General features: G+C 41.9%; 1 protein-coding gene across 3 annotated transcripts in view; it reads left to right on the plus strand.

Annotated features, from left to right (window-relative positions):
- The window catches only part of EPB41L5 (erythrocyte membrane protein band 4.1 like 5), a 61,003-nt gene extending 40,895 nt beyond the window's left edge, over nt 1-20,108 (plus strand). The window contains exons 17-26 of one of the 3 annotated variants that reach the window (XM_049804321.1): nt 3,180-3,346; nt 3,900-3,994; nt 9,198-9,326; nt 10,131-10,192; nt 10,830-10,940; nt 11,512-11,605; nt 12,548-12,625; nt 13,470-13,511; nt 13,930-14,063; nt 14,899-20,108. In XM_049804321.1, coding sequence (XP_049660278.1) covers nt 3,180-3,346; nt 3,900-3,994; nt 9,198-9,326; nt 10,131-10,192; nt 10,830-10,940; nt 11,512-11,605; nt 12,548-12,625; nt 13,470-13,511; nt 13,930-14,063; nt 14,899-14,956 — 970 coding nt within the window. In that variant the 3' untranslated portion in view covers nt 14,957-20,108. The remainder of the gene's footprint in view (nt 1-3,179; nt 3,347-3,899; nt 3,995-9,197; nt 9,327-10,130; nt 10,193-10,829; nt 10,941-11,511; nt 11,606-12,547; nt 12,626-13,469; nt 13,512-13,929; nt 14,064-14,898) is intronic. The other 2 variants (XM_049804331.1, XM_049804339.1) reach the window with 2 other exon arrangements.
- Nucleotides 20,109-22,775: the final 2,667 nt, after the last annotated feature.

A 22,775-nucleotide genomic window follows, 5' to 3' on the forward strand; every position in this document is an offset into this window, starting at 1 on the left:
TTACTGTATTTTGCAGATTGTATTTCACAGACTAGAATGAAGTATTGTTTTGCTTTTCAACTAGGAAATTAAAAAATCATACCTTTTGTAACTGACAGCTTTCCCAGTCACATTATGCATTATGTGCTCTGTGGTACATACTAATATCAATATATTTGTCAGGCAAAAAGAAGAAATAATGCAGTACCTAACTCCCTTAACTGTGGGAGTTCCTTGAGCACGTAATGACGTGTGATTTATTAGTGGGTTGACAAACCTTTGCATGCACTAAAACCCTTTGATTATTCCTGTATTCATAATTATTTGTGTGGCTGAACTCCTGGTATCATTTATGAGCTTTTCCCTCAGCATATTTCTTAAAATATGTTGATAAAACTTGATTCTCAGGACATAAAGCCTGGCATTTACTCCTATGGGAAGTTCAAATATCCCTTTGTATGTGGGTAAATACAGGAACGTGGAAAGCTAATGCCCGTTTCATTCTTGAGTACTGCACACTGACTGTCGCAGAAGTCCTACTTTTCCTGGCAAGCCTTTTATTATTTCCCTTATGATTGGCATGACAGTTCTTCAGTGTTTTGTAAGAGAAGTCAGAAATTCTGTGCAGTGACGAAAATAGTGTCTTTGTGCTTTTTACTTCTGTAGTCTGGCCATTTATGAAGCCCGCATGGTAGACTTCCTGCTGATGCTCTGAAGAGGGTGAAGAATCTGGGTGGCCTCGAACAATTTAGCGCTCTTTGGGTAACTCGTCTTTTGTGCCTGCAAATTCCAGTGGCTGAGGGTCTCTCTAGTATGACTTTCCTCTTGTGACTGCCTATCTCAGGGTGGCTGAGTAAGTGTTTCCGTCGGTCTGAAGGCAAAAATGGGGCCAATTCCTACCTGAATCTTGGCTTAGGAGGCTTCTCTTGAGTCTCCCTAAAATTCATTTGGTTTCCCTGAGGCCCTGCTGTGATGCAGGGGTGAAGCTGCAGGGACTCACCCCAGTTGTCCTTGCTACCTCAGCCAGTCCTCCATCCCATGGCACAAATGGCAATAAGGTTTTCTACAAACTGTCATCACCTTAATGTAAGTAGTACCCTACTTTTAGAGCAACGCTAGACAGTGAGTGTGCCATTTGAATATGCCACCAGATTTCAATACTGCCCTTATCTCTAGTGGGCAGGTTTTTGAATCAATTGTCTTGTCTGTCTAGTAAATGTTACTGCAGTTGTCAGGGGGGGACAAAAAGGCTAGTGTAATTGTCCTTGCAATTTTCCAATGAAGATAAATTCAATTTTGCACTCATTTTTTCTCCACTGTGCTGCAATGCTAAGAAAAGCATTAGAAGATTATAGCACCGAAGAAGTATTACTGGTGCTCTACATCACCTCTCTTACGTGGAGCTTGTAGGAGCTTATACCTAGTTCCTTTGACATGTCATGGCATCAGCACCTCTCTGTGCTGCAGGCAAAATCTGAACTTCCTCTACTGGTTGTCATATTAAACATTTGGGACAGAACACTGTCAGAAAATAGGAAAAACGTGTTGGCTTCATGTGAAGATCATAAAACATTTTCACTCTCATGCATAGGGCATCCTCTGTTAGTAAGGTGTGGGATTCAGTCTCTCTTTCTTTGTTGCCTTATTGGAAGAACATCTATTCCTGCCTATTACTTCTAATAATTGAAATTCTCTGTATCTATCATTCCCCCTTTGCAAGACTATCTACTGCTTGCCATTTCCCATTAGTGGTGCACAGAGAGGCTGTACAGTAGATTGAATAATTTCCTATTATTTGCTTTGCTGGTAGCTTCTTATTCTACTGCTTTAAGAGAATCAAGCAAGTGACCTCAGTTTGCCTCACAGCATTGCCTCACAGCAATTAATTGTCTTAAGATGATTCGTACATTATTAGCACTAAAACGGTGATATCCTGTAATCTGTTTCAGAGGTATATATTTAACATTGGAAGGATTCTTTTGGGTGCTTGAGCTGGAGGGAGGAGTTTTTTCCTGGAGTCTCTAGTGACAACATGGGACTGCTTCCAAATTCCAGGGGCTGGAGGGAGGCAAGGGGCATTAACCCAGTAGCGATGAGGGAGAAGCTGGTCTAAACTATCAAGCAGGAAACATCTCTGTCGTGCATAAGAGTAAGTTCTGTTGTGGGTACTTGCTTGATATCATTGTTCACATATTTGGGACAGGACTTTCCAACGTGATAGATTTTTCTTCTTAAACCAATATTGCAACCAAACTATGTAAGTGTGATTTTTGATTGAAATGGGTGACAGTGAAACTGCAGTTGTGTGCACAGGTTGTCTGATTAACCATCATCTTCTGCAGCAGTTGTTGTTTCTGTATTTGTTACAGTTTGCTGTTAGGATAGCTTTAGCTGTTCCTGAACTTTGAAGAGATGGATGAGATTCTTGACTGTTTGCACAACATAAGCATCTTAATATAACTTTTGTCTTTGTAATTGTTTTTCTATTTTCATTGTAAATGCAGATGGTAAGACAAAATAAAAAGGATACATTTCCATTAGAAAGCAAAGGAGGTGAAAAAAGTGGTCCTAACGGGATGGTTCACTTAAAATACTGTGACTGCTGAGGTTTCATTCATGTCTCGGCCCAAGCTAATAAAACTGAAACTAGTTATAGTATGCCTAACCATGACATTGTGGCAATGCACACCTATGCAGTGCATCCTTCTGCCTTCTGTTCTGCTTACAAGTATTGGGTGAAGTGCTGTACAAATAGTTTTTTGTGAACAGTACCAACCTCCCTCACCCTAGCTTTTCTTTTTCTCATGTAAAAATCCTAAAGTGTACCTTGGGTTTGTTAGAAAAACTTCATATGTTTGTTCCAAAAAATGTATTTAATGGATAAAAACTTCCCTCCTCTTCTCTTCACTTTTTCCACTGCTATGTGATGAAGCAGCAGGCAATGTGGACCTGCTCTGTTATGATGTCACTTCTACAGACATTAAATGTTCCTTCCTTTTTTTTTTTTTTTTTTTTTTTTTTCTTTTTAACTCACTGAAAGCCAATGTCTATTAAGTTACCTGAAACAGGTTTTACAGAGTGTGTCTGGTTACCAGAAGACAGCTTGAAAAAAGAGATTGCGTGTATTAAAGTTTTTTCTTGTTACAGGAAGAGTGGTAACGTGATTCTGTGTATCTCTGCCCATTTTTCTGCCTTTGCAGCGTACCTCTTGTTGATTTGCTAGACAGCACGGAGTTACCAGAAACTTGTGTTGATGATGCCATAGGCCGTCAAGTTGTTGGCTTGGCAACAGGAGATTCAGAAGAGGCTGTTAGTTGCCCTCATCCTGGCACAAAGGAAACTGCTGGTGAAAAAGTAGACACTGATCGTAAGCAAACTTACAGATTTTTCCATATTATCATGACGTGTGGGGTGAGAGTTAACTGATTAGGTTGTTATGAGGTTGTTTCCTTACAAAAATCCAGAAGTGTTTTAGAAAGCTCCCTTAGTTTATATGCATAAGGACAGTTTTACCCACCACTGGGACAGCAAAGTTGGTCAGCTCTCCCCATTTCAGCTGGAAACAGCTTCTTTCCAAGGACAGAGGTACAAGGGAAAAGTCACAGTTCTTTCTGGGATCTGACTTCAGCCACAAATACAGTGAAGTGCAACCATCTGAGCAATTAACTCTTGCTGCTTGCTCATTCACTGTGAGTATGGTGGGTAAATGAACTTGCAGGAGTTCAGAGTGTTGTGATTAGGTATATACAGTCTGTAGGCTTGAAAGTTGGATTGAAGGTCGAGCAAGTAGCTTCCCTCATCCACGTGCTTTTTTCCACAGCTTTAAAACCATATAATGAGTGTTCAGCAAGAATGCAAGTTACAAGTCAAATAACTCCACAGTGACATTAGGAAGATTATATCTTTTCTGTCTTTCTCAGTATTTGAAGACACGTTCCTCAAACTGAAGCAGCTGGAGACAGAGCGCAGCAGCCCCATGCCAGCTGAGCGTCCCAACGTAAACATAAATATACAGGTACTTGGGCTTCATTCCTTCTGGCAGCGTCACTGAGGTTTGTTCAGATCATTCTGAAAAGTCTTCCACTTACCCTGAGCCCTTTGCAAGATTTTTAACAGTATGAGTGAGTAACATTGGGGAATAGTAAAGGAAATACAAATGCTTTGTTACATATAAACCTGTGTGTGACAGGGCAGTGAGATAAAGATCGGGCAGAGGTGCATGTGCACGTATGCAGGCTGTGGCCTGGTGAAATTTTCTAAAAATCCATGGGAATAAAAGGCATAAATGCTTGAAATGTTCCTCAGTTGTCTTTATGTGTAGGTTACTAACTGTACGGTGTTGTATAGTTCACTGTCTTTTTTGAGGGGGTGAGCAGCTCTCCTGGTGTTTTTCAGTTGCCTTTGGTAACCCTCCCAGAATGTTGTTTTGACATTTTGTTTTGAGTCAAGTTTGCTGGTGATCCATCCCTCCTATTAAGTAACCAGTTTTTACCTGCTCTCTGAAGTAGGTGTTAGTTCTCTGTGTGTTTACACAGAGAGGAGTGATGTGGTTTGATTTAGTGTGCTCGTAAATCTTTTTGAGCAAGTCAGGCTGCATTTCCTTAGGCAGCTGAGCCAAAGGACGAGCTTCAGTGCCCTGAACAGGGCGAGGGCTCTCTCCTCCCTTGCTCCTCTTTGCTCTCCTTTCCCCAGCTTCCTCCTCTCCTCTGTCACTTCCAGGAATCATTGTATGTTTTGGTGAACCAACGTAGCCTACAAAATGGCAAACAAAAATTTTTTTGCCTTTTTTGTTTTGAACTTTTTGTTAAAGTTTTGGGGGTTTTTGTTTTGGTTTGGTTTTTAAGTTGTTAAAATAGGTTCATGGAAGGGGTCAAAGAAATGCAAGAACCATAGTGAAAATAAGTAATGTTGCTAGAAGGGATGGAGAGGACAGGATCCTCCCTTACAACAACAGTGAACTTTCATAGATTCACTGGTTATCAGACAACTGCACCCATGCAGGATGTTCTTCTTTTTTAAAATGAGCTTTAAAAATTTTGGAATTTAGATTTCCCTTACTCTGCTTCTCCCAGTGTTTAAGCTTTAGGCGCTTTACTGCATTTTGGACAAGCAGAGAGAGTAAAAAACACCTGGCAGTCTTATCTCTGTTTGTACTACCCTCCCTTGCAGGGAGGCCCGAGGATTTATCTAACTTTTGGTGAAGCAGCTATGATTTTTCTTGCTCCCTCAATAGTAAAATGAACCAGGTGCCAAGAGAGATGTCTAGTGTTTGGGCTAAGCCTATTCCTGAGCAATTTGTTCCCCTCCTCCGAGTGAGAGAAGGCTGCTGCTTTGATATGCTTGGTGCTGCAGGCTGTTTGGCTCATGTCCCCTTTAAGGACTGTTGTCAGGGATGCCTTGTGCACCTCTCTGCTTGGTGAGTGCATTACAAAGATTACCAAGTCTCTAAGAAGATTAGTCAGTAGCCTATAGGTCCTGTTATGCGGAACCACTGCCTCTGCATAAACTAAAGCAAATGAACAGAGTTTATTTCAGAATATTACTGTCTGGTGAGCCCCATTTTAGTTCAGACGGAGAGGAGAAAAACATTTAATTTGTTAAATTGAGAGCACGAAGCAAAAGTGTCTTAGTGATTTTTAAATTGTGGCGGTTATATAGTAAGCAAGATAAGATTCCTGTAATGAGCTAATCTAACAAACAGCGGCCAAGGCAGTACAGTCACAGTTATCCAGCTGCTGTCATATGAGGTGCAGAGGTTACAGATACTGGGGTGATAGTAACCTGATTAGAGAGCAAGAACATTTGCATAACTGAGAAATACATGGCATATGGATCAACAGTATGCCAGTATGATTGTTTCTTTGGGTAAAAGAGACTTCAGTTTTCAAGAAGGAAGTGCAAATTGTATTACGAAAACTTATAAGAGTAGATCATCAGTGGTTTTCCTCAGGTAGAAAAGATTGAATAGAGCTTTTCAGCCTATGATGTAGCTTACCAAGAGGTCATTTGAGAGTGTTTGTTTAAAAAGGTAGACAAAGATTAGAGACTGCCTCTGTATATTTTAAATTCTGCATGCTTCAAATTGCAAAGACATGCAGGTTGTAGTAGAACCAAATGAGCACACCCAGTTGTGATTAGAGATGAAGGTTAATGATTTGGAAATGAGTCCTGAAAAGAGTGACCTAAGAACAACTATTAAAACCACTTTGTTTCCTGCTGTTGAGGGCTGCTTTAGAAAAAATACAAATTCTACTTAAGTGTTTGTTACAAAATGTACCTATTGGCTCTCCTCCTGCACTTAGTTCTGTTCTTAATCTATTTGTAAAAAAGGTGTTCATGGCATCTTCTTCTGACTGAATTGAATGGGACTGCAGTATATCCACTAAAACCTTGCAATGAGGTTAGATGCTGGAGTTTGCTGTTACTTCGGATGAACGCAGCATTACAGTGTTCTCTCTGAAAGTGTGTGATTACAATTTCAGCATGTCTCATCTCCCTTAAGTTCTAGCAGTGCATAAGATACCTACCTATGTAGAAACAGTTACAGCACATAAAAGGTTTGGTAAAATGCATTGGGGGAAAGCATTAGCTTTCTGCTTATGAAGGCAGAGCGGCATCCTGAACTTCATAAGTGACACTGCCAAATGCCAATGAACTTCAGCTTTAATTAAAAATCTTTTAACTAGTTTCCGTCAGGGCCAGAGATGGCCTGACAATCATCTTCACGTAGTTCTATACTTACGATCAATAAATCTTGATTGATTTCTTTGATAGGGAAATATTTCTCTAGCTATCTGTCTTCTTTCAGAGAAAAAGAGAAATCTTTCTAGAATGAGAACTGTGAAGCGGAGAATGAATGGCTTCATTCTTCACCGCTGCTCCCTGCCAAAATCTGTTGGGATGGAAGAATGCGACTTTGTCCTTTCCTGGCTTTCACTAGTGCAGTGACCAGATCTGACAAAAGAGAGCAAAGAGCTCTTAAATACACTGACACTCCACTTTCATCAGCTTCTGAAGTGAAATGAACAATAAAAAGTTCACCCTGTTCGCCTGTGTTCGAAGTCTGCTCCAGGGTTAGAAATGCAAGGATGTGAGGGTTTTCTTTTTCTGAATTCATTGCAATCTGTAAACATGTGCAAGTTGCTCCAAAATGTGCCTGTGTTAGACTCCCACCTCCCTGCACAAAGTGATTTTCAGTGGCAACAGGAACGCTGCTCAAAAGCACAAAGGATTGGGATTGCACGCTCTGCTGCTGCCTTTAATCTTTCCTTCCCTTTTTTACATTGCTGCCTAGCTCCATATTTTGATTGAAGAATAGAGTGCAAATCTAGTACATGGAAACAATAAAAATTCATAACGAGCTAGAATATTGACAAACCCCAGCACCTTTACTGTTTTATGTGCACGACTGAAATGTCTTGTAAATTAGACATCTTGAGGTGTTATCAGCTGCCAGATGCTTTCCCCTCTAGCTACATGCTCTTTCCATTAAAAAAACAGTAAAACACCAATGCTTTTTGCAAGCACAAAATATCGGTGGAAAAATTTCCTTGGTGATACAGAACTTATACTTGATTACATTAAAATAATTTCTTAATAGTACTAAACTTTTCAAAAGTTGGGAATGTAATCAGTAATAGACTAGAGTGTCCTAATTAAACTGGTTGTTTAGGTGAAGGAAGCTGAGAGGAAGTTAAACCACAAAATGGTGCTTAAAGCACCAGTGTGCTGATGTGTTCAGTTAAAATAATTAGATTTACTATATCACTGGTACTGGAATAATGCATTAGAAATTCTGTGCAGGGATTGTTATATACAACATCTGGTTCAGCAAGGTCCAGTGTAAGGATTTAAGGATTATTACAATTGGGTACTACGACTGTACAAATAATAATAATAATAATAATTCATTTTTAATTATTCCGGACTTTTGGCAATTCCAGCAGCTTCTTTGAAATAAAAGCACTTAAATGTTTAATAATTAATTGTTTTGTTAGTCTTCATGATTTATGTGAATTGTGCACCTCTTATTATGTGCTAGCAGTAGTCATTAGCAACACTGGTTGCTAGTCCTCGTACCTTTTTATGTTGACGGTGACCCTTGAATATTTTGCAAAGTTCATTGCTGACTGGGGTCAAAATTTTAAAACAGGTTCTCCTTTAGACGGTCTCATACGTTCCTATTTGGATACCCTGAAAGGTGATTTAGAGGGAGATAAGAAAAGGAAATGGTTTCCCCCTCTCTCTAAAGACCAAATACCTACAAGTTCTCCCTAACGTTTCCAGTGAGCGAAAAAAGCTGAAAGTGGATGGAGAGCTGTGGGGGGGACGGGTATTCACCTCCTTAACTTCTGCCGGCTGCTCGCTCTCTATGTGACAGGCTTCGTTCCTTCTGGACACGCTGCAGTTCCTGCAAGTAGGGGTGCAGCAGGAGCGTGCCTGCTCCGGGGTGGGTTGCAGGAATGCAGCACTTGCCTGCAGGGAAGAGCCTGCTGGAGCCAGCAAGGGTGGCATATGGCAGGGAAAGCAGGACTCTGTCTCCCCCTGCTGAGTCCTACCCCCAGAAGAAAGGTCACAAGGTTTCGTTTCCACTCAGTTAATTAACTTCTGTCGCTAATCAAATAGCAATTAGTAGATTGAATGCTTAATTAACATTTTATAATTAAGAAATGCAGTTCGCATAATGAAATATACTGTAGTGAAAGGTATCTCATTTTTAATTGTCTTCATTGTGTATCAGGCTGCCAGCTTGCTCTGATGTAATCGGTGACGGGAGAGGTAGCTAATAGCACATTAAACTGTTGTTCTAATTTATAAGTGGATTTTAAGGTAAAAGTCTTCCCAACTGGCATTTGAGAGTAAATTATCAACTTATAGTTAGGCTATACTGATATGATATAATATGATGGCTGCTATATTGATCTCCTATCAGTAAACTAGGCTGCAAATTTAGGGTCCACTTCAGTTCTTGCACACGGTATTTTTAGCACAGCGTTTTGCATATCCGCTTTTAAGCGTTGTGCTTTTTTTACTTTGTTTTGCTGTGACTTTACAATGGAGTTCCAAAATAAAGGAAAAAATTGCTTTTTTATTTCAGTATAAATCTTCTGAGTTTACTCTCACTCAGAGCCTTGTTGTTATTCAGAGATGTTAATAAGCTTCAGCCCAGACTTTTCCACGTGGGAACTGCTTCTAATAAAATTTTTTTTCATGTCTAGGGTGAAGTGGTAAAGTTGACAGACAAATGTCTTAACAATGCAATTGAGAGCCCAATCACAGCAGCAATGTGGCTTCCAGCAGATATCAAAAGTAATATCCTGAAGGCCCAGGCAGAAGCAGGGCACAAGGTAAATACTCAGCTGGTAAGGACTGTAGTATTCTCAGATGTTTTATTCTCGTCAGTTGCCTGGTGTTGGAGAAGGTGCCTTGCAGATAAGGGTGCTCCAACAGCTAAAGTCCAAGGTAGAGTAAGAAGGCCTTTCAGCCTTTCTTCACAATAATAGTGGTCCAGTACTGGAACGGTTGCCCAGAGAGAAATCTCCATCCTTGATGACACTCAACGTATAAATATATATATACACACACGTGTGTGTATATATATGTGTTATTTGTCAGACATTGGAACAGGCTGGCCAGGGAAGCGGTTGAGTCACCATCCCTGGAGGTATTCAAAAAGCACGTAGACAAGGCTTTTTCAGGGCATGGTTTAGTAGGCATGGCTGACGGTTGGACTCAATGATCTTAAACGTCTTTTCCAACCTAAATGATTCTATGGTTCTGTGATTCTATATAACTGGACAAGGCCCTGAACAAGCCCTGGTTTGAGTGGTTATTGAGCCAGATAACCTCCAAAGGTTGCCTTCTAACCAAAAAATTATTCTGTGATTCTGTGACTAAGACAATGCTTCTAGCATGTTCTAGTAAATTCTGTAGCAAATAATGGTATTTTATTTGGCTACGCTGGTGAATTATTTTTATTTCTGCACTGAGGTTTTCACATAGAATTGTTGTTTTAAGTCCCTGAGCAGTAGATGAACAGCACACTTGTGTGCTGGGTAGGAGGCGTTCGGCCCTTCTGTGAATCTCGGAACTGATGCAAGATGGAAACTGGTATCAGAAATTTATATCTTCGTTCATTTTTTTCGTCTCAGGTCATAAGAGAAGACAGCCTGACAGGTGTCAAGAATTCCAATATTCAGGATGCTGCTGCCAGGTACTGAATAGATTTGGAAGAAACATGTGATCTGGTTACCCAAGTACAGCATTGAGAACCTGCAGTTCAGTGCAGTCTTTCAGTGGCTTAGTGATCATGGCATTTTACCTTGCATAGTGTAGCTTAACCTGGTGAATGTGAAGTGTTTTTAAAAGGAAAACCAGCAAGCGCTATAGTTGCTAAGTTTTATTATATGCAAGGTAATCCAGATACTCTTTATTCTCCCATGCTTTAATTTGATAAGCATTGTTCCAACATCTTCAATCACTAGAGTTATTTGTGACCCATGAACAACTTCAGCATGGTGAGAGGGGATGAGTCTGTTCACAGCAGCTGTTTTCAAGGGGAGAAAAAAAATTACATACAAAACCCTGACACTGACAGTTGATTTCCTGAGAACTACTGAATCTCAAATGATTGCTAGTTCCAGTGGGATTTCGGGCATTGAAAAAGGTAAAGGGTTACAACATGGAATTTCTCGACCATTTGTGAAGATGCGCATGGGTCAAACCTCAAAGAGCACATGGGGTTACTGAATAAAATGTACATCTAGCGATCTCAAAAATACGCTGTAACAAGTGATTCATGAAGAGCTTTCCGTGGAAGGTTGTACCTGTTTTTTGTTGGTTTGTGCCAGGAACATTCTCCCGTCAGGCAAAGCACAGAGTAGTCCCCCAGCAACCAGTCCAGTATTTCAAGACCCAAGAGAGCTGCTGAAAGCAATCCCCGCCTCAAACACCTTTGTTCCGTAAGTGATTCAGGAGAAATGTGTTTCTGGGGTAAGGGAATCATGTAGAGATTATCGTGAACAGGTCTGAAAAGACGAGGAACAGTTGCTGAGCATTTAGGCTACATCTAACTAAGCAGGTTTACTGATGCATCTTTAATTACTGTTGCAACAGTTAATCAGTGTAGGCCAGGCCTCGGGGTGGTATCCTAGCAAGCAGCAAGCGAATCTCTCTCATCTTCTGAAATGACTGAAATATCTGACATCCTGCTGCCCCTGGCTCTGAAAGGGAAGATAAGAGGGTGGTAGGGAAGGCTTCAGGCAAATGAGAAACAAGGGCTGAAGAAGCTCCTTTGAGACAGAAGACACTGATAGTTTTGGGTCTATACACAGCCGTAGCTGAAACTATGAAAGAGAGCAGTAATCTGCAGAGGTAGTTGGAGGGCATTTACTTCAACATACCCACAAACATCAGTCTTTTGTCTGCCTCACATGGAACTGGTGTTGAGGTTTTGGGTTGAGCCTATCAGGGAAGCAGCACTGTTTCACGCTATCCAGGCAGTGTGCTGATGAGAATATTTTCTCCTTTCAGTAATGTGTTAAATGAGGACAACGCTGCCTCTAACCATGAGGACCTGCTGATTCCAGCTAACCTGGCTCCGGCTGAGGAGGCTGCTGTATCAAAGGTATCACCACCTGCCAGCCTGGAAGGTCTCTGTCTGTCGCGTTCTGAGCTACTGATGCCTCTGGGCAAGCACAGCAGACCTTGCTGCATGCCTCTCATAACTCGGTGAATACCAGTCATTGGTGAATGCCAAAGAGTGCTTTCTGGAGCAGACAGGGACACTGTACAGATCTCTGCAAAGGCCATTTCTAACTGTCCTTTCGGGTTCTTTGCCTGGCACTTACTTTTCTAAACTGATTGTTTCCCTCACGTTGGTGGGGAACCCCTTACATCCCAATGATTTGGTGCTCCAGGAGAGAGACTGCAGGGATGAAATTCTGACATAGGCAATTCCTGTAAAAATAACCACAGAGGGAAAAGTTTAAATTGAAATGTTTAATTGTTGTATTCTGGTTACCCTAAGGATAAGGTAATTTTTAGCTGGACTCCATGAAACGCACATAGTAATTCAGAGGTCAGCTTCCCTTTGTCCCTCTCCAAAAGAAAAGAGGAGTCCAACACTGGACTCTGCCGTTACTTCAGCTGACTGAGGGGTTATTCTGGATCACTAAAGCACCATACCCTTTAGCTGTTGTCCCTCTAAACCAGTTTTATGTAGTTGATCCCACTGAATAATTATCAGTTTCATCTTCTGAGTTCAAATACTCAGCTCATAGACCTCACTGACCTTCTTGTCAAATGGCACAGTACCCCATCTTCGCATAGGAGAATGGGCAGTTTCACAGCTTACATGGCAATGACATTGTTTCCAGTGCATTGATGACAGTAAGTGAAATGAATAGGCTATTAAAAAAGATCATGTGGAAAGATTTGAGAAGACAGACCTGATAAACAGTGGTGTTCATTAAGGACACTGGTCTGTAACTTGGGAAGCCACTAGAGTATTCAGCAGACCTATCTGGTTACCACTGGGAATTCAATTAAAAACTGATTTATTCCATAGAGCACTCCAGATGACCAGGACGTTTCCTTAACATCATTGACAGAGAATCTAATTGACTTTACTGAAGCCACACCTCGGGTAAATGTATTTCAAAACCAAACTTATTCCTTCACACGTACAGTGGTTTTTACTCATAAACTGTCCTCTGGCTTTAGTATCTCTCCACCAGGCTTGGATTTGCTGCGGCAGAGTGAAGTGGTGATTGACCTGGATCACTGCATATATGCACCCCTGCTTGAAGGGTGGCTGGCGTAGGGTTGTAGACCCTACACTTTTGTAATGGAAGTGAAGGAACCTGAAGAGTTAACCTGTAGCTGTGCCACAAGAGCCTGTAGTCTTACTTTAGTACACCTGCAAGTACCAGCCTGCTTCTCAGGCTTTTGGGTATATATAATACTTCAGAAATTATATGTAAATGTGTATATATGCACACAGACATTCATATGTGTTTGTGTATATATATGAAATAAATACTTGAAAAATAAACTTTTAATACAAATCACTCCTTTTATATAGATAAAAAAATCTCTTATAATCTGTGCTGGCGAAAAAGGAGTTACATTGCATGCACCAAAAAAAAGGGGAAGGAGTAGGACCTTTAAACTGTTCACAGAAGTGTGCTCTCGGTTAACTTTGTCCACAAAGCAGAAAAAAATAATGGGTTCAGTAGCCTCTTGGAAGGGAGCGCTATGCTGAAACTGCTACCAGTGAGTTTCTGTGAGTGAGTGGGTATTAGCTGTATGCTGTGTGGGTGCCATTTACCTTTTCATGTGAAGTCACATCATCTGTGGCTAATCACTAGCGTGGTTCAAAGGCTAGCGATGGACAAATATCCAAGATCGTTTTGGGAGGCAATGTTGTTTTGAGAATGTTCTTAGCTACTTCCAGCCTTTTTTAATGAGTGTTTGTTTGCTTTTTGTAGGTGTCTTCCCAGCCCGCGATAATACCGAGGTGGATAGTGCCAGTGAGTTATTTGACTATTCCTTAACAACAACAACAACAAAAAGAATACTTTTGTCATGATTAAGAAACAGGAGCTCAAGTAAAATAATACAATAGAATAATTTGTAATGATTTGAAAGCCCATAAAATAATATACCAGACCAAAACTAAAGCAGACTAATTCAGCTGGAGTAAGTCGAACAACATACATATCCTGTTAATATTTAAACTTCATTCTTGCTCTGTTACATTGTGGGTAAATGCCATAAAGTTTCTTTAAGAACTTAGATTTAGTGAATCCCACCCTGGAACTTGATGAATCTGAGTTTTTACTGTTAATAAATAAATCATATTGGAAAAATTTGCTTGTCTTGTCCTGGCAGGTTTCTTGTCCTGGCAGGTTTTTATTTCAGTTGCCTGTTTCATTCTCCCCAATTCAGACTGGACTAATTTCCAACGGGCCTTTGGGAAATGATGTTGCCTTAGCTATGAAGGCAGTGAAAGGCAGCACAGAGACTCTGACGTCGTCAGCTGGTTTGCCACCATCCCAGCAGACATCCGAAGTCCTTGCAAGGTAAGGTCTCCTCAGCACTCACTTCAGAAGTCTGTATGGTGTGGAAAGGAATGATGTGCTCTTACTACTTCCACTTAAGTTGTTACAGTGGTCATTTAGACACAGTGCCTTGTTTTGCTGTGCTTATGAGCTATAGTTCTGTCTCACTTCATAGCATTTGAAATCTTATAAATAAATAGAGGAGCTGATGTGTGTATATTTTTATATAATATTGTTTGAAAGGCAAGAAAACATTTTTTTTAATTCAAGTAGGTAAAGGAACAAAGCATACAAATGTAGCTGGAGTTGGAGGTAAACCTGTTGTCATTGTAAGTGCTATAAAATCGATGAATTCTTTTTAATTATCATTTCACTTCAGTTTCTTTCCTTATCTGCTACCATGTTTTAGTACTGGACTAAAATTACGGTACAGATGAATTTTCTGAGAAGTCTCTTGACAGCGTTTCAATACCTGTCAGGGATTGGCAGGGGTGGAGAGGGATGTCCCCCAGTTATTTCCAGGCTGTAAGGAAGTCAGAGAACAGAATCTGTAGAAACCCTTCCCCTTGCTATTCCATGGCAGTGATGATCAGGCCTTTCAGTGAACCCTTACAATGCGGGTGCGGATGGCAATGATGCTACTGCTGCAATGTGTGAAATCCATTCAGTTTGCTCTTTGGAAAGGTTTGTCCATTGGCGTCATTAAATTACAAGGGGAACAGCTATTAATACTCTTTGGAACAATACTAATCTTTTTTTTTTTTTTTTTTTTTTTTTTTTTTTTTTTTTTTTAATCCATCATGGCAGATCTTTTTGGAGGAGTATATTTACAGGGCCTCATTTTTTTCCCTTTTAGCCCAGTCACTGAGGATGCTACAATAAAAACAAAATGTTTACTCACCACTGAACTCTAGAAGAAGGAGTTTCTGCACTTCCCACCTTGTAAAAACTCAAATCTACTAACGTATCTCCAAGGGATCCTTCCGAAAGACTTGCTTGGGATCAAACTCTTGCTGAACAGGAGTCAAACAGCCAGCTGGTTTGCTAGGATCCAGGAAGAGACTTCTACATTCATTGCAATCTAACTGGAATTACAGTCTGAACCGGGATATAAAACCACATGCACGTTTGATCTTCTCCCTCAGGAGAAATGAAATACCACACTGGAGCTAGTTCTGAATGTGAGGAACAGAATCTAGCTGTGTTCTGCTCACACTAGGTTTAGACTTACTTACCCTGTGCTGCCTCTCAAGTGTTAATAGAAAGCGTTCACTGTGATGTTAGCTATGTAGCGTGAGAGCACGGTATCCCTGACCTCTGTAGATTAATATTGGAAAGATTAGAACTTGTAGGGCCACCTTGTGGCCATACTGTGTACGGTGGCTCACAGTTTCATACGGCCAAGGACACTTCTGTGTGATTATTCTCTCTGTTTTTCCTTTGTTTTACCAACACATACTCTCCTTTTTGGCCTTAAACCCCTTAATAATGCTCGCACCTCTTGTCACAGTACCTGTAAAGAATGAAAATCTAGTCCGTCGATGACCAACTACATTGACTGGATTTGAACTGCTTGTTGCAACCAGGAAAAGACAAATTAACCTGCCGAACAGCTTACAGCATTAGCAGACTACAGCAGAGGTCCCATGTTTTTGACACTGATTATTTCATTTCCTATATGTCTCAAATACATGCATTTTAGGCTGGAGATATGTATATTTTAAATGCTGAAGCAGTGAAGGTATGAGTACAGTTTACTTCAGGAATTGCTTATTGATTAGTTTTGTTGTCATATAGGATCAGGAAGGAGAAGAATTTTCTTGTTTCTATTCATACTGTTTCTGGGTGTTGTTTCCAGATGCTGTGCTTTGGGAATACTTAACCAGGTATGTTAGCGGCATGAGGGTACAACTAGATCAGTTAACACCACTTCGAATCCTGTTCCAAGTGTCATCTAATAGTTTTATGTGAAACAAAGAGTAGAAGGAATAAGGTGAAAACAGGAAAAAAAGATGAAAAGTTCTTGTGAGCAGTTCACTTCCTTTGTAGAAGGAAGGTAGGAGCACTTGCAAGAGCATGCTCCACAGAGCTGGCGAAGGCCTTTTGGTACTCAGGTGAAGTACAAGATGCAGTGTGTACAGTTGGAAGAGATCATTTGAGTCCTGGGCAGCAGGATCCTCACGTGGACATGTAGAGGTGAGCACATGGACTCTGGGGATACAGCCTGTGAAAAGGCCAATGCAGAGTCAGAGGGAGGAGAAATACAGAAGCCCGATGATGAGCTCCGCGTCTCCTGACGGGGAAGCACAGATGGAACAACTGGGATCTTTCTTAGGAAGAGGTTTGTAAATGTGACTGGCATTGGAGGATGTTTTCTGCATAGTGCTGCTGTTTATAAATGTTTATATACATGTGGTTCTTAGAAACAATTTTAAATGTGAAAGTTGGTTCGGAAACCTGTAATGCACAGCCTCGTTTCTGCACGCCGGCTGCGTGCACGTCTCTCAGTGTAGACACAGATCTGGACCAAACCACTGCGGGTTGTGCAAGTAAGCTGGTGCCCAGCTAGGCGGCTGCTTTCGGACTAGGGCGTTCTTACTGCTGCTCTTGTGCTCTTGTTTGCAAGATGCTGAATGACAGCATTAAGGAAGAAGCCACGTGGCATTTACGTGGCCCACTGCCACTCCTGAAAACCCCCGAGGCCTTAATGGAGCAACACAGAAGCGATGGGGAGCTCTTAGAACCGACATACCAGAGTGACTCTCTGCAGACAGTGATTTGCAGCCATTGCCTCAAGAGCTGGGAGTCAGAATTGGTAGCAGGCGCTCCCGGTCCCCCCTCTAGCCCACGCCTAAAGCACTGCGGGGGCAGGCTCCCCGCTCCCCGCACTGCCAGCCACTGGGGAGCTGCTGTTCTGGACCAGGCGGGGTGTTTCTGCTCCCCAGCCGTTCAGCTCTGTCACTACTTCCAGCTGAGTATTGGCTTTTTTTAATACTTTTAATTCTGGGCCTTATTGCATATTAAAGTAGAAGGTTCCCGATTCAAATATCGAATGTCTTAGGATTAATAATACAGTTGCCAGCAAAGTTCCTGCAGGAAAAGGGAAGCTATGGCTGCAACAGTCTGCTTCCTGCACAAAGCCAGGACTGTGTGGGGAAACTTGGCACTTGCTATTGATCTGTTTGCTCAGCAGCTGAGCTGGCATTCGCCAGCTACATGTGTTGGTTTTGTAAATAGACAGAATGCAGTAGCATTTTCTTTAAGGCATGTTTGATATTTGACTCTTCCCATTGGGTTCAGGAGCTCTGTGAACTGTTAGCTTGAATCCCTCCCAAAAGTAGAATAACAGAAGCTTACAGTTTTACAGCATTGCGTGTTGAAAACCATCCTTGGATTCCTCCCGAGCAGTCACATACAGCAAATAACAAGTAAATAACATGTGTGGTGAGTGCGTCCCCCTAAAATCTAAATGGTTCCAAGTAGCCAACTGTTATTTCAGCATGGTCGGGATAGTGGTGATCAGAGGGGAATGTTGTATTCACACACAACGTGCACACACATGAAAATTTCAGAGGCGCGTGGTCTTCCTCAATTTTCAGAGGACTAAAGCTTGAAACTTTATTTAAAAATTCAAAATTTTCAACTGTTAAACTGGGACTTGCAATTTCTAGTAGATTTGGGGCTGCAAACCTGACTCTTTCCAGCCATATCTGATACTGGGAGCAAATATCCGCTCCATTTAAGTCAGCGTAGCTCATTTAGCTGACCTAAATCATTGGTTATGTAGAGAGCCTGGCGAGACTGAGGGACCACAGTTACGTGATCTGAACAGACACATAGGTAGGTATCTGAACATCCTGTAGTTTGGCACTGCTGTTTTGCTTTAAAACTATAGGTATCATGTTGTATCATGACTGGCTAACAGGTAACGTAGCATTACTCATTACCAAACACAAATAGGTATAATAGTTCTTAGAGTTAGTGTTATAAAGTGTTAATTAATGCCTGTGTGCTACTGAGAAAAAGGGATTTTCTTACAATTGCTATACTACTGATTGATTGGCTGTAAGGTCCAACCATCCTCTAAAAGTTTATTTTCTGGTATTTATTTAAAGAGATTTATAAATAAAACTTTTGTGTGAATCTGGTGTTGGGATGTTGGCAGGTCTGCCAACCACTTAAAGCTGTAAGAGTTGACAGGAATGAATAAATGTGTGTTCTCTTGCAGTCATTTGGAAAAAGCCAGCTCCCTGATCTAAAAAAAAAAAAATAGTTCAATTTTTTTTTTCCCTAACAAAGTTGTCCCCTATTGGGTTGCTAATGCATCTCCTGGCCTGTCCTCATTAACTGGCCTCGTAACCTTTTGCTGCGTTTGCATGCAATGCTGATCAGTGATGGGTGCTTTTTTTTTAACTCTATAATTAAAAAATAATAACTTAAACTAAAAGCATAAGTGATCAGATCTGAAAATAAAAGTGATTTTACTCCAGTGACGCTCCAAAAGTGATTGGATTAAAAGATTTTATAGAGATCTTAACATTTATAATAACAAAGAAACCCCTGGTGGTGGATCTTAGAACTGCATTTCAGTCTCACCCATTTAGTCCAAGAGGAAGAGAAGCCAGAGAGTCTGCATGTGCTGAGTACACGGCAACGGTCTTACCATGGGCTTTTGAAATGGGTGTTAAAATGTGGGAGTTAGGTCCTCTTGCACTTGAATTAAGGGAATCTCTTCTTTAGTTCAGTGGTAATGGGGTTTAATATTAGGTAAGTCACATGACAGAAAATAACTACTTACCTGGTAATCAGTCATGGTTAATGAATTACCTTGAATGTATTCAATTTTAAACTTAAATTCCACGTATACTTTGTCACAGACAGCTGTGTAAAAGCTATGTTTTGGACAGTTTTTTGGACTCAACTTTGGCGAGCAAATTTGCAGCACCAGAAGAGGAGCTCAGGTGGGCGGTCTGGTTACATTTGGGTCTCTGTCCACAAACTGTTTTCAGCCCTTGCCTGTTATCCCTCTGTCTGCACCTTGCTCGTTCTTGTTTCTTGAAGCAAAGATGTACTGTTAAGATCAGCATGTCCTTCACAAACAGCACTGGATATATTATTCACATTGTGAACGTATTCTGGTACATCCCAAATCTTCTACGGATTAAGTGTTAGCAGCTCTGTTTCACAGCCAGCTAGCATTTAAAGCTCTATCTGGGCACACAGAGTGTTTGTTAGCCTAGAAAGTTGTAGTGTGTATATATATATATATAGCTGTTAGACATGGTAACGTCACAGCTTTCAAATGCAGCTGGACAATCGTAACTTTTATACCAAAAAATAAAAATAATCCACGGTAATGGCCTTTCACTGTGTAGTCTGTGTGTGCTTGGTCTGAGTGTTAGCATCATCGCCGTAAGTACAGGGCCCTCCCGCCACGCTCAAATGGAGGTGGAGGTGGTGCGATTTCACTAAGTGCTGCACTGTCTTGTCACAGCGTTGAGGAGGGAGATCCAAGCGGTCAGCACAGTCTGTTGAAAGCCAGGATCCATCACTCAGCATCACGCGTGGTTGCGTGCACCCGCTGGAAATGCGGGGAGGGGGTACTGCCCCTGCGGTGACATCGGACCCTACGCAGCCCAGGGCCGCGAGGTTCTCCGACAAAATTCACCTCCTTTTTACTGTTTGGCTTGAGCACTCTGCTGCATAAACACCCCCACACACACCTGTAACTGGACAAGTGTATTTTTAAAGTCTGTCAGAATATTTTTTTAGCTAGATATTTTTGTTTTGTTAAAGCCACACTAACTACTGTATTTTTACCTTTTATATGTAAAGCTTGGCAATAGCTCTCAATGTATAATTTATTTGTTGTTTTTTATAAAACAAAGTGTACCCTCTTCTGTTCCACAACAGTAGTGATGTATGAAGTGTTTTAGGCACTGCACTGAGATCTGTATTGAAACTGTACATGGGAACAAGAAACTGTGATTTGTAGTCCACTCAACCCAATCTTGAAATGTTTATACTGTAGTTTTGTCTTAAATATACCACATCAGCGCAAAAGTCTCACGGAGTCATCTTTAAGTACCGCTGCATTACGCTGGCACGGCAGGAAAAGACGGGTGGGTTGGCCAGGACTTGGGACGTGAGCCGTGCAGTGGGGGCCGGTGGGCCGCGGCACCCCTGAAACCAAAGCCGGAGGGGTGCGGCAGACCTGTGCTTCGCGCCGAGCGCTCACCCGATCGTCAGATTGAGTGGCAGTACGTTAACTCTGCAGGACCGTTTTTTTTTTTTTTTTTTTTCTGTGTAATAAGGTCACTTGGCAGGTTCTAATTTGAGAGAGGGGTGCCTGGGTTGGAGAGAGATTTGTAAACTTGTTTGGGATATCAAAACTGCAGGCCGTGTTAGAAACTTAATTTGTTGTCAGTTAAAGCGTAACTCAAGGTGGCATCTAAACTTGCAGATAGATGCTGAAGAATTAAATGCCTTCTTTCCAAAAGAGCTGAGATTGTCCAGGAGGACTGTCAGGTGCTCAGTGGTTCAGTGGTTTTGAAAATCAAAGTACCGAGGTGTGTGCCCAGAAAGGAAGCTTGAACTTCCGAGTGTAGTTCCACAACATGCAGACAAAAGTGCACGCCAGTTAACTGAGCAGTCTTGCTTTCATTTCCAGTAAGGGATTGTTTTATGTTTTGAAGTACAGTACTGCTAATGATTGTTTAAAGGAAACTGTTTATTTCCTAACCTTGACTTTGATGAAATGCTTAAGAAGGCAGCAAAGGGCAACCAAACCATTTGATCATCTTCATTTCTCAGCAACTAATAAACTTTGGAAAGTATCAAAAGGAAGAGAAATAATTCCATCCTAATGACTAAGCTCGTAGGAAGTCATTTCCCTTGTGGTGTAATCTGTTGTGTAGGTCAACCTATGATCCCACTGATAAGTCACTGAATTGTTCTTGAAATCCATTTATCACTCGAAACAATGAAACATCTTTAGTCTAGTTTTTTTAAAAAATTATTTTAAAAAAATCTCTCTTTAAATGTCTACATTTTAAAAGAAAATTCCTCTGCCATTCATGCATTTCAATGTTCAGAAACCAAATGGTAATGAAAATCAATGAATTTGTTGAGATAGTTAAGGCTGATGGATTTGTTCTCTTGTATATATGATTTATGATACAACAGTGCATCTCGCGTCGCAGATGAGATTACCAAAGAACGCTGCATCCTTTTGCTTTTATTCTATGAATTGAATTGGATTGCCCGCATAGCAAATACATGCAAGCTTCCCTTTTTTTCAGAGATATTTTAAAACAGCTAGCTTCAGTGGCAGCCCCTTCAGTCCGTGCCCAGCCACAAATGGTGTGTTTTGTTTTGTTTCTAAATAGTTGCCGTTAGCTGGAGTAATTCCATTCATTATTTCATGCAGGCCACCACAGAGCTTTCAGACGGCAGCAGCTTTTAATCACTCATTTGGGCCTGGGATGAATTCTTATTAACTGCTACAGTTATGGAGAAATACGATAAGCACATCCACAAAGGCTCTCCTCTGTGAAAAGGTGACTGCCTTGGATAAAAATGTGCTGGGAAAAACCACCTGAGGTGCTCCGAGAGCCCTGTTCAGTGTGGTTGATAGCACTGGTTGAGTTTTGAAAAGGAAGGCGACCCAGGAACTGTGATTCTGTGGTATGAGTAAGGATTGTGTGCCTAGGTCCTGGATACTGGTTTTTGGGAGAGAACCTGAAATACGGATCGTGGGTGCCCAGAAGGGACTGAGGCGGCAGGTGCTCCTGCCGATGCGTGGCTGTGGGATGCAGGCACTTCCCATCTCAAACCCCTTCCCTTCCAGCTTGAGCTCACCCTTGGTTTTTAAAGACCTGGGAACGGGCCAGCAAGGGGAGAAATGAATAGCCTGCAGCGGCTTCAGCGAGTCTGCTGTAGCACAGAGTCCCGCTTTTGGGATCGGAGGTCTCTTCCATGGCGTTACCAGTGCTTATCTGTGGCTCAGCCACAGCCCCTCGCCGAGCTCCTGCGCACCTCGTGTCCTCTACAGGGGCTGGGGAACCGCGGGCACCCTACGGCATCGGGCCGGTTTGAGAGGTTTCGGATCTGCTGGGTGAAGAAGCTGGCGCTGTGCCGAAGGCGCTGGTGCAGCCACCTGACTTGGCACGCCGGCAGAGGCGAGGGGAGGAAACGGGGGAGATGGGCACGTTCTGCAAGCTGTTTTTTCCTCCCTGTGCCAAGCCATCGCCTTTGGGCTGGCTCGTGTCCTGCCTGCGTTGGCTCCGAGTAAATGTTAAACCCTTCGCGGGGCTGCCAAAGGGAGGGGAGTTTGGGGGGGAGGAAGAAAGCAACGGCAGAGGCTGGATGGCATTTTCCTGGGGCTTTTGCGCATCCCCAGGATACCAGCACCTGCCAGGAGGCCTTCGCGTGACTTGGAAAATCACTGGTTTATTGTTGCCCTTTCCAGTTAAATTTCCTTCCCTTGTCAATCCTAGATAAAAGTCTGTACGTTACGGCAGCTCTCTGGATAATGCTGAAACAGACATGTCAGCCAGCAAAAGAAAAACATGTTGTTGATTTAAGATTGCAGTGCTCTGTACATGCTCAGCTCAATCGCCGTATTGAAGTCCTTTACGAACACAGCTCCTCAAACTGGGCAATTCCCCGCTCTCGGAGGAGAAATTCAAAGCCTGGGCAGCCCTCGAGGCTGGCTGAAGTGCCATGAGATGA

The sequence above is a fragment of the Accipiter gentilis genome, chromosome 1, assembly GCF_929443795.1.
Source record: "Accipiter gentilis chromosome 1, bAccGen1.1, whole genome shotgun sequence".
In the NCBI taxonomy this organism is placed as follows: Eukaryota; Metazoa; Chordata; class Aves; order Accipitriformes; family Accipitridae; genus Astur; species Astur gentilis.